The sequence below is a fragment of the Crocodylus porosus genome, unplaced genomic scaffold (assembly GCF_001723895.1).
Source record: "Crocodylus porosus isolate Cpor-Errol unplaced genomic scaffold, CroPor_comp1, whole genome shotgun sequence".
NCBI lineage: Eukaryota > Metazoa > Chordata > Crocodylia > Crocodylidae > Crocodylus > Crocodylus porosus.
This window is the reverse complement of record NW_017728886.1, coordinates 154784597-154800669: the sequence shown is the minus strand read 5'-3', so window position 1 is coordinate 154800669 and position 16073 is coordinate 154784597. Positions and strand designations below refer to the sequence as shown.

At 41.3% G+C, this 16073-nt stretch overlaps 1 protein-coding gene across 1 annotated transcript in view; it reads right to left on the bottom strand.

The window, feature by feature from the left end:
* Positions 1-16073, bottom strand: part of NUP153 (nucleoporin 153) — a 45813-nt gene that overhangs the window by 11825 nt on the left and 17915 nt on the right. The window contains exons 12-18 of the mRNA XM_019539551.1: positions 12970-13113; positions 12114-12206; positions 11798-11885; positions 6283-6402; positions 4090-4722; positions 2175-2369; positions 789-1655 (exon numbers count right to left, since the gene is read on the bottom strand). Of these exons, the coding sequence (XP_019395096.1) occupies positions 789-1655; positions 2175-2369; positions 4090-4722; positions 6283-6402; positions 11798-11885; positions 12114-12206; positions 12970-13113 (2140 nt within the window). The remainder of the gene's footprint in view (positions 1-788; positions 1656-2174; positions 2370-4089; positions 4723-6282; positions 6403-11797; positions 11886-12113; positions 12207-12969; positions 13114-16073) is intronic.

Here is a 16073-nt window from a genome sequence, read left to right as displayed (position 1 = left end):
GCTGGAAATGAAAACAGCTCTGTAAACACTTACCATGGCATTCCAGTTACAGAACTCTGAAAAAACATAACTATCCATATACTGTTTGTTCACTAACAACCCTGCCATAGAGATTCAAAACAGCACTATTCTGTGCAAGAGCCTAATTAAAAACCATTTTTTTCTGTTTGGGGCTACTGACAGAATTCTTTGCTAGAATCCAAGAAAAAAGTGGGTTTTAAAAATGCTGGCAAATAAAAGGTAACCACTGAAACCTTTGTTAGTGCTGTCACAAAGTTTCCATATTCTTCTTCAATCTCTCAGTAGATGGCCTTACCCACTACCTCGACTACTGCACAACACTAAGGCCTAGTCAACATATAAATCTTACACTATTTACTGCATTGAGGGGTAGAAATTACAGTGACAGTCTGCAGAACTTGAATGCAATTTATAGCTTATTCTTCCCTCTCCTCTCCCTTTATGCAAATAATTAATTAAACCAGGATTGATGCAATGCAACTTTTGTGTTTGACAAGGCCTAAAAGAATGTTTATTATGACCAAGAAATACTGCACACTGTTTTAAAACAACAGGGTCCAACTCTATCGAAATCTAGAGAGGAATGGTAATATAATTCATCTACCCTCCCAAGACCTAGAACAGTAAATGCCCCCTAATGGGACAAATACAGCTTTCAAAGCTCCAACACACAAAACCAGTCAGAAATATTAAATTTGGCTGCACAGACTTATAAAATGTGTTGCCTCACAGACTTGAGCAAACAACTAAAGAGAATGTCATCTTACCTGCAGTATTGGCTTGTGCCCCAAATGCAAATGTTGGCTTTGTTTGTTCAGTTTCCTTCTCTGCTGGTTTTGCCAAACTAAAACTGAAAGTGGGTTTCGCTGTACTCTCTTCTTTGGTTTGCTCAGACTTTCCAAACGAAAACATGGGTTGTGTCTTGGTTTCCTCATTCTCCACTTTCTTCCCAAACACTAATGAAGTAGCAGTGGAGGTGACAGAGTCCGGGTTCTCTTCTGTCCTTCCCAAAACAAACTGTGAGGCAGGTGCAGGTACAGGCACAGACTCCACATTGCCAAAAGAGAAGCCTCCCTTTGTAGAAGGAGTCTCATCTTTTTTCTCATCCGATTTCTTAAATGCAAAGGGAGTTGTTGCAATATCTTTGTCTTCCTTGGTGCCAAAACCAAAGCCACTTGCTCCAGTTTTATTCTCAGCTGGAGCTAAGGAGGCAGTGGAACTTGTGCCGAAACTGAAACCTCCTAAGGTAGGTTCGTCCTTCTTTTCCTGCTGTCCCAGGGTTGACGTTCCAAACTGACAAACTGAAGTAGATGGATTGCTTGTACCCGAGGGAAGTCCAAAGGTAAAATTATTGTTGTTACTCTTACTGTCTTTTTTACTCTCCTCTGATTTAGAGTCTGAAGAAGAGACTCCAAATGTGAAGTCCCCTGAAGTTTTAGGAAACTTAAACCCCCCTGTTACAATGCTTGAGGATCCCACTTCTGATGTAATGCCGAACTTGAAACCCCCTTGCTCTCCAAGCTTAAAACCTCCTGTGCTTCCTAACGTCTGCAAAGACTCTGAGGACGACATCTGAATACCAAATGTAAATGATGGGTCAGGAACACCTGAGGACACAGCTGCATTATCAAAACCTGCAGAAAGGAAGAATATCTTGTATTCATAATGCAAAGCACATGCGAGTCCTCATCTACAACCAGTTCTATAACCTTCAACTATGTTAACTGGATCCAGTTATCTCACTAGAATTGTCTTCTTGTTTGTCCATGGTCAGCTATTTAGAATTCAAAGCCCTTTCTGGGGGTGGCAATCCTCTACCCCCAAGCAAGATCAGAGAAGTCATTTAGCAGTTCTCCATTTTTGTATATACTCCACATGACCAGTTTTGTGTTACTGTATACTGTAAGAACAAGATTATATTCCTTCCTCCCCAGATAAGTGATATTCACTTAGACACAAAGGCACCGTTTTGAGCCCTAACACAAGGTGCCTTTGTTTTAAATAAAACTCATGCCCACACTCAATTCGGGATAGCCTGTAGATGTTTACAAGAGTTACCTTGTTTCAATAATTTTTCTAGACAGGATTCAAGCAAATTTAATCAGGAGAAAAAAAACCAAAAAGTGTGACTACTTTACTTCATCAAGTATTACCTTTGAGCTCAGCTTTGGTGCCTGGTTTTGCACTCTCACAAGCTACACACTTTGTGGCCTCTGCTTTGTTTTGTACCAAGCAGATTTCACAGTCCCAGCTTCCTTCCGGCTTCTTGAATTTGTCTAATCCCATAAATCCTCCAGAAGGAACAAAGAACGAGGAAGTACTGCTACTGGTCACATGCACTGAACCCCCTAGGAGGCAAAGGAAGGTGTTAAAAGCCTGCTTACAGTCATAAGGTGTCCAATCTTACGGGGAACCTCTTAAATTTACAGGTCCTAACATATGCTATAGCTTTCAACGAGGGAAAAGAGCCCAGTTATCTCTGCTGCCTCAGGAAAGTGAAGCAGGGGTAGAATTGAAGCCATGTGGCAGTCAACTGCATAACGTGTCATATGCTGCATGTAAATAATTGGATCACCCTGATCATACCACACACAGAAGGACCCAGTTGGGGCCATAACACTATGTTTATAATGAACTCAAGGCTCTGCAAGTAGGAGTGGTTATTTTCAGCAGTCAACAAGTGAAAACAGGCATATCTGTAGGTGGTTTCTAGTTATGTGTTTACTGAAAGGGACACCCCTACCCCGCCCTGAAATCCTCCCTTACCCTTTGGGAGTCAAGCAGCCTTTCATGAGGGCTGGGCATTACTTAGACAGAAAAAGAGCCTGGAAGGGATTTGCCATGGAGTATGCATGCCACCAATTAGCTCTGTACCCTGCCTGAGTGCCACTCTGATCCCATTCCCCAGCCAGATCACTGCTCTGGCTTCTGTCCCACCCTCTGTTCTCTGCCTGATCTCCCACCATGCCTTCTGCTTCTTCCCTATCTGTTGCTGTGCTGCCTGTCCCCTCCCTGATCTGCTGTGTGCTAAACACAGCCAGTGTCGCAACACTCCTGGTGTAATGATACTCTAGTTCACTGAAGAGGAGACACTGGCACTTCTGAAAATAGGCACTTTTAATTTTTCTTTTTTTTAAAGAAGACTAATTGGAAGTACAGTTCAAGAGAGCAATTGAGCAGGAAGAGATCAGTGGGTCTCCAAAATTGGAAAAAGCCTCTAAGCCCCAACTTATGAAAGTTTCCATTTTGGGACTGGAAGAGAACCACTAATGTAAAAACTCCTCCTGGGAAATTAAAGTACATTTTCCTAGAGATCAATTTATAAAATTAATAGTAGTTTTACCCAACCTGTCATCTGGGTTGAAAGATGAGTGTACAGAAGAGCATCCTTTGGGACAGAGCTACCAAATTCCATGCAAGAAGGAAAAGCAAAACTCCTAGACCTGTGACGGGAACTGCCTGCAAACAGATGCTCTATTTCTAGAGTAAAAACATTCCTTTTCCAAGCCTCAAACAAGTGCAGCACTACAAACACATGCTTCCCACACAAATGTACTAACGTTCCTCATGGAGGAACCTGCCAGTAAAGTACTGGGCATTCTCGCATCAATTTACAGTCAGCAGCCACAGTCATCCTCATCTAACACAACTCCAAAGTCACAGTTAAATGCATCTAAATGCCTACCTCTCCTCCCCCCAGTATTCCATGGGGATAAGAAAGTGACAGTACAGATCAGTAGTTTTCAACCTTTTTTCATATATGGACCCCTACATTTTAAATGGCAGTGGAGACCCCTATGGAAGTTCTGAATGGAAGTGCAGACCCCTTTGAATTTTAAGTGTGGTTATTCACATACTTCTGATTGATCAGAATCATATTCTGTGGGCCCCTTAGTCTGTGGACTCCCAGGGGTCTGCAGACCACAGGTTGAAAACCACTAGTATAGATATACGGTTTTAGTGGACACAGAGTTGACAGCTGTCTGGACAAAAAGATTAGCTAGTAACAATGAAGAAATAATTGACAGAAGCTGAAAGGAGAGATAAAATTAAAGCCCCATGACTTACCTGGCTTCTCAGACTGACAGGCTACGCATTTGCTGTCCTCTGCCTTATTTGACACAAGGCACACTGTACAGTCCCAAGAACCCTTCGGCTTTTTGAATTTGTCTCCAAACCCCAAAGTGACTGTTGTTTCAGTGCAGCTAGAAGAGGAAGTCACTGCTACTGCATTTTCTATGACTACTGGTAATGTCATAACAGGCATGACTCCTGTTCCAGGCTTTGGTGTCTCACAGGCCACACATTTGGTAGCATCAGGTTTATTTTGAACTAAACATGTATCACAATCCCATGTTCCTGCTGCTGGTTTAAATTTGTCTCCGAAGCCCAGTGTCCCTGTTGCAGATACAGCTGACTTAACAGTGTTGTTTAGAGGTGAAGTTCCAGTCTGTTTAGTAGTATCTACTGCTGACACTGTTTCAGCTGGACAAGTTATACATTTGTCATCTGCAGTCTTGTTTTGTAGAAGACACGTATTGCATGCGTCAGACTGCCAATATAATGAAGTCAGTTTAGAAGTCTCTTTAGCTCCTGAAGCACCTGCAGAAATAACATTTATTGCAGGCCTTGTATAAACCACTGTGCTTGTTGTAACTGGTTGCTCAGCTGCAGGAGAGTGGGTTTTTGGAGAAGTAAATCCTAGAAAAGAACAAACCAGAAACAAGGCCTGAACGTTCATGAAATAAAGTCTTAATGCTCACTTACATGTAACCAAGCTTATAAATGAAAAGCAGATGTTAAATTAAACCTATAGTACACCAGGGGGTTACAGTTATGTACATTATGAAAGGCTCTGTCAGTGACAGCTCCATAGTATCCTGTGTAAAGGGGTAAAACGCCAAGGTTTCGCTGTAACAAAATGACTACCCCAGCTTAATCTGACACAGAACCTTAGTTAAAAGGAAATACTGCGTACAGAAGCTTTTGCTGCCAGGAAATAGTTGTGAACAAAGTGCAGGAGTTATCTCTTATCAGCGCTTCCTCCCATGTGAAAACCACACACTTTAATTTTAAGAAGTTATATCCAATTAGACCACATTTCTCAAGCTGTTTATACTGTCACTGCTGATGTATATTTACTTTAGCAGCTGTATAGCGGTTTGTACCTTGTATAGCCATCCACATGCTATTCTTACCAGGGCAGTTGAACATTAAGCAGTAGACGTACACTGGTCAGAACAATTAACCCTCTAGCATTCCATAATTGCCCCTAAAAAAAGTACTACCATAAGCCAACTCCTTATTTTAAAAATTGCCAGCTCACATACAGAAAGAAGCTGTTTGCCTTAGTCCATAAAAAATACAGGTAAAGCTTGAAATTAAGGGGTATATTGTTTAAACTGAAATTTCCCAACAATGTGGCTTGTTCGAATGCCTGCCTGCCTCAGACTCTCATACACACAAAAAGGGATAATTCCATGCGATTAATTTTGGAGATTGTCCCTTAAGCTGAACAGGCAAATTATTTTATTCGCTTGCATGCAGCTCATTCCTATACACAAAAATGCTATCCTCTTGACTAGAGTAAGGTTAGGAATTTTATGATCAAATGTTTTATTCATCAATAAATGTCAGTTCATCAAAACCTTACATGAGAAAAGGTAAATTTTGACAAATCTCCTGTTTTGAAAAATTAAACCATCTTTTTCTACCACTGAAATAAAAAAAGTTTTGAAAAACATGGAATGCTAAATAAGCCCAAATGCTTTGAAACTAACATGCGTTTATCAAGTCAGGGGGTTTTTTGGTTCTTAAAAATTATTAAGGTTTTGACTTGTTTCTATTATGAAATCTAAACCATTTTCCCAGGATAGGAAAACAATTTCCTGACAACCCTACTGTTAACACACTGCTACTTAACTGAAATGGAATACTGACTATTCACTTTGACAAACCCTTTTTGGTCCTCAGTTCTACTAGCGTCCCACTACACAAGAAAAGTCTCTAGTTTGGCATAAAGGGACACACAACAGAAAGAGTAGATTTATATTGCAGTCCGTCCCTACATTTATCTGTGCAGCTAATGCAAACCCTTAGACTGCAGTGAAAGCCAGTCAATATTTAAAAGAGTATACATTTTCAAGTTAAATTAGCAAAACTTAAATCTTAGATTAATTATTTAAGTGCCCATATACAAGAGGCTGAATCCAAATACATGTTTTTCTACAGGGTCTATTTAAACTGAATACATTGTCTCACCAGGGCCTTTCAAAACATCCAGCACACTCCCCTCTTTCAAGACTTTTGCAGGCTTGAAGGGGCCATCATAGTCATCATTTCCTTTCTTCTTATTGCTGGTGCTATTTAAAGGGGTGGTACCTTAAAAAAACAACAACAAAAACCAAACAAACTTTCATGGAGTAACATGTTGAATATACTGAAGACAAAAAATCATATTTGCTGAAACCAAAGATCTCAAAGATATCCAGACCTCTCAAAGGTACAGATGTGGTCTTTCTACTTTCTAATATCTGATTCTAAAATGTTATGTTCACAAAAAGATAGAAATGTGTGTTACCGTAAGCATCACAGAGGTATAATCAACATTTTATTTAGTTTCAAAATTGCTTTTTAACTTCAAGCAAATTCCCCATTTTAAACTCAACTGTCAAAATAAAATTCATACCGAGACAGCTATGAAGAAAGCTATAGATTCATAGATGTTGGGGTCGGAAGGGACCTCAGTAGGTCATCAAGTCCAACCCCCTGTCCTAGGCAGGAAAGAGCTAGGTGCTTGTCCATATTAATTCATTATATTAAATACAATTTCTTGTAGAATAGGTTTTTTTCCCCCCCCTCACCAGGTTGCGTATAGAAAAAAGCTATCTAAAAATATATATATAAATGTTTGGGTTTTTTGGACACACATGATTTTGTTTCAAAAAACAAACAAAAACAAAAAAAACTTCCCATAGGAAAATATTTTGTTGAGTTTCAAATTTCCATTAAAAAATGAAATTTGAACTGAGATTGGTTCAATATAAATCAGAGTATTTCAATTTGTTGAAATAAACCCAAACATTTTGTTTCGAGTTGGTTCAACATCATCCTCAGGTGTCCTGTTGCCTCATGTTCCTATTCCCTGTTTTCCATAAGGAACAGACTCTTCCTTCCATGAATCAGTCACATTATGTTGGGCTGCATGGAACATGAAAATTTTATTTTGGCCAAAGGACTGACAGGAGAATGGGAACATAGGATGTCCAAGCTACAAGCCAACGTAGGCACCATTACAAGGGGATGGCATTGAAATATTTTCAACTACCCTAAAATAAACCATTTGGAGAGGTTACACAATATTGAATTTTGATTCAAAATACTGCAAGATAACTTCTTGCCATTTCTGAATCAACTATTTTCACAACTTTTTGCTCTAACTAAATTATTGATATTTCCACCTAATTTTTCTTCCCAATTGGAATTGAAGACAAAGTGCTGCTGAAGTACGCAGTTCACGGAATCATAGAAAATTTGGGTTAGAAAGGTCCTCACAAGGACAGCTAGTCCAACCCCCTGCTCAAAGAGGGCCATCCCCAACTACATTATCCCAACCAAAGCTTTGTCTAGCCAGGTGTTAAAAACCTCCACGGATGGAGATTCTACAACCTAAGTAGCCTGTTCCAGTGCTTAACTACCCTCCTCCTGAGAGAGTTCCTTCCAATATCTAACCTAAACTTCCCTTGCTGCAACTTGAGACCACTGCTCCTTGTCTTCTTATCCGCCACCACTGAGACCAGACTAGCTCCATCCTCTTTGGAACCACACTTCAGGTAGTTGAAGGCTGCTATCAAATCCAATTATTTATTACATTAAATACAATTTCTTGTAGGATGGATTTTGTTTCACCCAGCCCTTGTTATGTGCAATGGCAGTATCACCCATTTTTGCATTAGAAAGAAAATGTATTACTGAAAACAAAATCACTTGGGGCTACAACTGAGCAGGAATGGGAAAGGATGGTCAGAGGAAGCAAAGCAAAACTGCCTTTCAAGCCCTCAAATTTATCAGAACAATCTGTCATACTACCACTGCATGAGAAGTGAGGCTTTCTGTGCAGATTGTCCATAAACGCTTCTATGGACTGATCTAATAAAGTGCATCCTGAATTCTTCTAATCTACTCACTTTTAAAGAAATGCTACATGATTTAATTTAATCAAGTTACTATTTTTTGCTTTGGTACTACCAGACAGAAACTGCATTTGCCTAAATTCCAGCATGACAGTTCCAATAGCTTATAAGTTAAATAAATTATAAGTACCCAATGATAATTCAAAGGGTGGGATCACCTGAACCTAAGCTGCAGTGCCCTGAAGGGCATTTTGAGCCTGAAAGCATGTCTAACTAAGCTTCTCTCCCAACTATAAATAGTTGGTCCATCTTGCACATCAGGGTCCCAAGGGCAGCTGTGACGCACCCCCACCCCCCAAATGGGTAGCTCCCTGACCGTGCTTTGCTCTGTCCCTAAGGTGCCTTCCCTTCTCACCCACCACACCTTGATGGAATACTAGTTAGGGGGGATCAGCGGGCATTGGGGGAGTCACTTCCCCCGTGCACTGCCAGGAGTGACCAGGAATAATGGTCACAAGCTGGCAGAGGGCAGGTTGAGGCTAGATATCAGGAAGCACTACTTCACAGTCAGGGTGGCTAGGATCTGGAACCAACTTCCATGAGAGGTGGTCCTGGCTCCTACCCTGGGGGTTTTTAAGAGGAGGTTGGATGAACATCTTGCTGGGGTTGTATGACCCCAGTATTGTTTCCTGCCATGGCGGGGGTGTCGGACTAGATGATCTACTCAGGTCCCTTCCGACCCTAGAAACTATGAAACTATTATGATTATCATAATGATAATCATCATCATTATTATCATCATCATTAGGGAGGCTGCCTACAGGCCCTTGCATGGGCCCCAGTCTAGATGAATCCCCCCACTGAGGTTCCCTAGCACCTTACTAGCCTCTACTGCACTGCTCCCAGGCCCCTCACTGGGCCTCTCTAGACTGGGGCACCTACAGGCTTAAGGGTTAATTGCATGGCTCCATTCCTCCCCTATACCATGTCCTACATGGCTGTTCTGTACTGTTGTTCTCCTGTTGGGGCTTTGGCCTCCTTGGCTTCTGCCCCTTTATTCTAGATATGCCTTCTAGCTCAGGCCCACTGTATTGGACCTGGCTTTAAGGCATTCTCTCTGGTTTGGCCTTTCTGGGAACTGGGCCCCTCTTTGCTGGGCCCCAGGCCCATCTGGCTGCACCCTTCTCGGACACCGGGCCCCTGTCTGGCTCTGTGGCTTCACACTCTGCCCTTCTCTGGGCTCAACAGTCATTTGAGCCTTAAGCCTGCACCTGGCAGGGCTCAAGGCAAATACATGCCACTACAGTCCTAACCCCAACACTAAGCTCCTGGGCTGTAACAAGCTTAATGGGGAAGCAGCCCTCTCTCGAAGAGGCGAAACCTTCCCTTGCTCCTTGTGCTGGAATACCTCCCAGCCCTGGGCTCCTTATGAGCTCCCTGAGCCTCACTGTTCCCACAGGCAGCATAGCACTCCGTCTAGCGTCCCCAGGTAGCTCTCCTCGGCAGAAGCTCCTACCCAGCGGCTTGCAGGAGTAAACTAGCTTCCCAACTCAAACGTATATACTCCTAGGCCTCTCCATCCCTCCGGTCAGCCAACTATCCCGGGCTGCCTGCAGATGCCTGCTAATTGCCTCATTGCTCCGTGGCCACTGAACTGCAGCTGCTGCACCTTGCCTGGCCTGCACTGCTCCCTCGCTGGGCTACTTCATTCTTAAGAGGAACAGAGCCCCAGTCCAATACAAGATATTACTAAACAACTCCTGTTTGTGGCACAAACATGAAGTTCCAATAAACAAAGTTTAGAACAAGTTCCTAAGTGATCTGAGTAGTTATCCCAGGAACACATGTACATCTGCTAAGATTCAGAAGGGAAATGTGTCAATAGTAAGACTTTCCTGTACTAAATCACTACACAGGAAATGTTTTGTAAGTCTATAGTGTGCAAGTACTATGTACTCTGCCACGCTTGGATCTCTAGGTGGCAGCAGTGGCTAGGAACACCTTTCACAGACTCCATCTGATGAGAAGGCTGTGACCCTTTCTTTCAAATTCACATTTGGCCACCATCATCCCTGCCTTTGTAACCCCAAGATTTGAGTACTGCAACATGCTCGATGCAGGGCTGCCCTTGAAAACCATCAGGAAGTTGTAGCTGATACAAAACATAGTGGCCTGTCTTCTGATGGGGGTGGGCATATAACTCAAGTGCTTCAGAGTTTGCATGAGCTCCCATTACCTTTCCAGGCACAATTCAGGGTGCTGTTTTTGACCTGTAAGGCCCTAAACAAAATGGGCCTTATATACCTAAGGGACTACCTTCTCCTCATGCATCACTGCAACCAACGGCAGCCTTCTATAAGCACTAGTACCATCAGTACGCCATGTCTGTTTGGCAAAACGCATAGAAGGGTGTTCCCAGCAGTTGCTCTTCAGGCTTGGAACGCCCCCCGCAAAGCCCTATTAGAGTCTGGGCCTATACATTTTTTGGAAGTGCTGCAAAACAGTCCTATTTGGGCAAGTATTTAGCATAGAAAGCTAAGCTGAGGGGCTCTCTTTATACCTTGCTATTCTAGTTCCCTATTAAAGTTGCTTTGTTCTCTTGTCACTCCTGCTTTCTAAGTTATTCTGTCCTTTTCTTATAAGCTGGCCATAACTTTGGTTAGGAAGGGTGGTACAGAAATCAAATAAGCAAGCAAGAAGACCTGAATTTGAAAGACATGATCTTAAGCAAACAACTGTACTTTTAAATATAATTAGTGAGAGTCACAATTAAGTAGTTTTAGGCCTCTAAATCTGTTTTACAACTACATTTTCCCCATCTTTTAAAATCATGCTGCTTTGTGAAACAAGATGGAAAGTGAACAAATGAGAAAATAACATCAAGGGTAGAAAGTAAAAACTTGAAGGAATTTTTTCGTAATATTTCATTACAGTAATTAGACACTCTTGTACTAGTAAAACATAAAACTTCCAAGCACTGCAAAGTTGAAGTTTAAAGTTTCCCTTTAACCTACCCTTTTAGTATTAGTATATGACTCAAACCTTGCTCTACTATATGGAAGCTTCCGCAGTATTTGCAAGTATAATACTTCAGTGACATTTTCCAAGAAGCATACTACAATAAGACAATTTTAGCTATGTAGTTAAAAACGTATCTGTACATCAAAATGAAGGCTTTAGTTGGGAATTACTACTATGTTTACCTGAATCCAAGTTGATTTCAAATTTATGAAGAGCCTCCCATTAGATTCCATGCACAGAAAACTTATAAATGTTACAATTCTGCACGTACAGAACGCAATTATTGGAGGGTTGTTTTAAATTTGTCCCTCCCCAACACTGCAGCAGGGCAAATATTGGTAGAGGAAGTAGGTAGCACACGAGTCACGGCTTCCTCCTCTGCCTACATGCCCTAGTCCCTGCCCCCTCATCACTTGCCCTCCCTGCCACCACCTCTGCCCCACTCTAGCCCCACTTGTACTTGAATGCAAGATAAGGTGAAAGACTGGAAGGGGAGCAGAATGCTCTAGAAATTCATCCAGATCCAACATCTGGTTGAAAGGATATCCATTTTCATACACCAACAAAACAGATCTAAAGCCAAAGAATTTTTTTGGGAGCTGATGTGCTAAATTTTTAGTTACCTGGGCTAAACAGATGTGGCACTGGACTATCACTGGATCCAGAAGGCTCTGCTGATTTCACAACAGGAACACTAAATGTAAACCCAATCTGAAGAAGGAGGAAGAGATACTTTTTAAATTCCCAATGGAAGAAACTTTTATTTGATTTAACATACAAAGACAAGCCTGAAATCCAAGTTTCAACTTGCTGGCATACAACATGAATACTAAAACTTATGTTCACTTTGCCATTACTGCCACTTGTTCTGAAATATTTTACAAAAATGACAGGAAGAGCTTTGAAAAGAACTGAGCTTCTCTATGCATTGTTACTTACAGACAACGGAGGTAGCACTTCTGCCTCAGTAGATTTTACAATTGGAGATGAAAATCTGAACACAGGGCTGCTAGCATTACTTGCTGGCGGCACCTAAGTTTTTAAAAGAATCAAGACTGAATTTAAAAGAAAAATGCTGGAACAAAAAGTAACTATTGAAAGTTAGAAAACAAAATTCTGCAGTGAATTTAGAAAATTTGATTTTGAAATGTACCCAACTACAAAGAATTAAATTTGAGAGAATTTAAGTAATCGCTGGGTGAATATTCTCCAGATGTTGTAATTACCTCTAAAGCCAAGTATTATAAACCCAGGAAATTCTAATTTAAGATAATGGTTAAGTCAAGTCTAAGTACAATTAAAGATATGCAAATATAATAAAAGATACCTAAACAAAATTTTAACCAAGCAGCTGCTCCTGGCACCTCCATTAGAAATGGAAATCTGTGTTTCTTTAAACTGTAGACAAATATGAGAATGACTTGATGCATTTTTCATGTTTACTTTATTGTAGTGATAAACCAAGTATGGTGATGACAATTCCTGCCTATTAGTACTTCTATCACTTTATGCTACTTCTAAATTGTGAAGTACCTCAGCTTACTGTTACCATAACAAAATTACCAGGAACTTTACAGCTGCCTTGTCCACTAACTATCTCCACCTAAAACTCTGTGAAACTAGATTAAAAATCATCCTATAACCTCATTCTAAATCAGAATGTGATGGTCTTAATTCACTTAGACATAAATTAATATAATTCATTGCAAAGATGCTCAAAAAATATTTGATTTGTAGCAAGGTAAACATGTTAATCCTGTACAGTATTATGGAGATATGCTGTCCAAAAAGTTACCTTGTTAATCACTGGTTGTGTCGGAGTGATTGATGATGATGAGACAGTAGTAGTAGTAGCAGCAAGGGAACCAAAGCTGAACTGAGGCAATGACATAGTACTGATGGGTAAAGATATTTTTGGAAGTACTGGCTCCTCCACCTCCTGAAATTATACATTTATATGGTTATTCTTTTCTTTCTACAATACATCTGTTCTTATTTCTATACAAAATTATAAGTACCAAAACCAAATGTAAAACAATGCCATTTGAGTGATTAAAAAATTATCCAATTGCCTATTGGAAGTCCACTAGAGCATATTTTTTGCTGGCCCTTCTCATAGCTACACCAATCGTCTGCAGAGTAAGGATTTGCTTGAACCTGCTAACCCACCTTTCCTCATTAATTCTCAAGGACACACACACACACAAGTAATACAAAGTAATAAACAAGGAGAGAAAATTGGATTTTTTTTTTGTAATTAATGTTACTGATTAAAATTTGGAAAAAGGATGCTTCTGCTTACTGATCTCCAGGGATCCAGGTTTTCTGTTCATTATGGAAAAACATGGATTTTCTCCTTTAACAGAGAAAAGTGTGGATTTTTACCTTTAAAGGAGAAAAGCACAGGCAATCATGGGTTTCCCTTTGCAGGCTGGCCAAGTTCCAGCATGCAAGGGGCTGTACGGACAAGAGGAGGGTGACTGGAGACAGGGAGCACCATGTGCACATGCACACATACATGCACGTAGAAGCCAGGCAGCGGTAGAGACCAGCTCCCTCCAGGTAAACCTACTGGGGGCAGGGAGAAGGGATAAGAGAGGCACACAGGCCACACAACAGTGGGGCAGGAAGTGCACGTACACCCTCAAGATTTCTATACCACAGCAGGGCACCAGACTGCAACTGGGCTGCACCCAGTTCTGGATAGGAGCCACCATTGCAGACACTGCTGCCAAAGTGAGGCGCCCCCTGCCCACGAAGCAGCAGTGAGGGGTACCAACTCCGTGCTGCCACCACTACAGCTTCCGCACCTCACCATGGTGGCACAGCATTCCATCGTGCACTGGGTCCCACCCACAGAAAAATACAGATTTTTTTTTTTTTTAAATCAGAGAACTTGCAAGGGTCATCAGAGCTTTTATGATTTTTAAACAAAAAACCAGGACCCCCACTAATCTTCCTACTACTTCCGTAAAAAATAGGAGGAGGTCTTGCAACACGTGCTAAGAGGTTCTGTTGCAAAACTATAAAATTTGAAGTCTGATATTTTTAAGGTGATATTTAAAAGGTGTGGGGGGGGGAGATGCAACTTTTTTTTTTTTTTTTTTTTCAAATACACACCAGCCAATCAGGCCTGGTGAAGCAAAATTTAGGGACACAGGAAGATCCCTTAGGATAAACTGCAAGAAACCCTACAAAACAATTAAGTAAAAAATGCTGAAGCTACAGAAACCTAAGCAAAATATATTTATTATTATTTATTGGAATTAGCTGCTGAAACTACACTGGCTATTCTAAAGACTTACTGTACTGACAACTGATAGTAAAGCCCTTTGCTATGGGTAGAAGCCATTAAGTGTAAGTAAATTAAGGCATAACTTTTTTGCCCTCTCCCAATGCCTACTTTTATTTATGTGCTAATCAAAATTAAGGGGGAAAAAAAAAATTGATGGGCCTTACATTCAGTTAGATCTTTTATTTATGCTACAGCAATATTCTGCAAGATCTCCTGTATTTATGTTGGTTTTCTTTCAATCAGTAGAACCAACAGAATAGTCTAAGAACTCATAACACTATACATAAGAAAACAATTGAATAAGGAGCCCATACTTTGGAAGGCACATATTTGTCACCAACCCTCCTCACAAATATGATCTTCTCTGTCCATGCACATCACTTATGGTTTGTTTGGGGTTTTTTTTTTAATTAATTTTTTTTTTAATGTTTTCAATTAAGAAGGGAACTTGGTAAACACTACAGCAGGGGTTAGCAATATCTTTGGGCAGAGTGCCAAAAACACTCACAACCTTGACCTGTAAGATGTCATCTGCCCCTGGCAAGTCAACAAGGGAGTTGCAAGAGGCCCAAATCCTTGTTGTGGCAGTGCAGCCCCTAGCCCTTTCCCCACCATCTACCCTGAGACTTGCATGCCAAGGAAAGTGCCTTTATGTGCCACACTGGTAACTTTGCCTGGGTTTGCCTACCCTCCCCCCCAAAAGCAGTGATTCTCAACCAGGGTGCTTTAGTATGAGTCACAAGATAAATGACTTTTCCTTCCCCCTCTCTTCCCCCTCCCTTCCCTGCTTTTCCTTTTGTCTTGCTTATCTCTAACTATTTACATTTTCACTGACATCCTTCCACACTTTTAGCTTCCATCATTCCTTGGAGTCTCAGACCAGCAGAGATTCCCTATGCCTGACAAAGGGTGACTGCACCCAAAAGCTTGCTAAGAACTGTTTTCCAGCTACTGAGTTAGTCTAATCATGTACCCAAAGAACCTTGCCTGAGATTTCAAATAGGAACCCAGTGTCAAACACTTTGACCTGTTGTGGTCTTTTGAGGTTTTCTGCAACAAAATTGCTCTAATACTTATTTAACTCTGACTGTAGAAAAAGGTCAGTGAAAGCTAAGACCCACCGCTTTCCAAGGGGTGCTTTGAATCTAAAAAGGCTGAGAACTACTACACTGGAAATCTGTGAATAATACCCAGGGTAGAAGCAGCTATAGCCTTTGTGCCACCAAAAACATCATTATGGTAGCACGAAGGCCAAGCAAAAAGAGACATCCTGTTCCCTTCTCATGCCACAGATGGTATCAATTTGTGCCACTATTTCAGGAGATGTACGTTAAGTTTACAGCAGGATAGAGCTGTCCATGCTCTTACCACCTGCCTGGGGTAGGTGATCCCAGGGGTTGAATAAGGATGTGAAACGTTAAACAGTTAATCATTTAATTGATAAGCAAAGTGATAGCTGGTTAGCTTACCAGTTATCCTTTAGCTTGGGGCAGGCACAATCTGGCAGGGAAGGTGGGGTAGGAAGCCTCATGGTGCCCCAGCAGGAATTGGAAGGCAGCAAGGCAGGCAGGAGGGAGGAGTGAGAAGGGGAAGGGGAAGGGGCA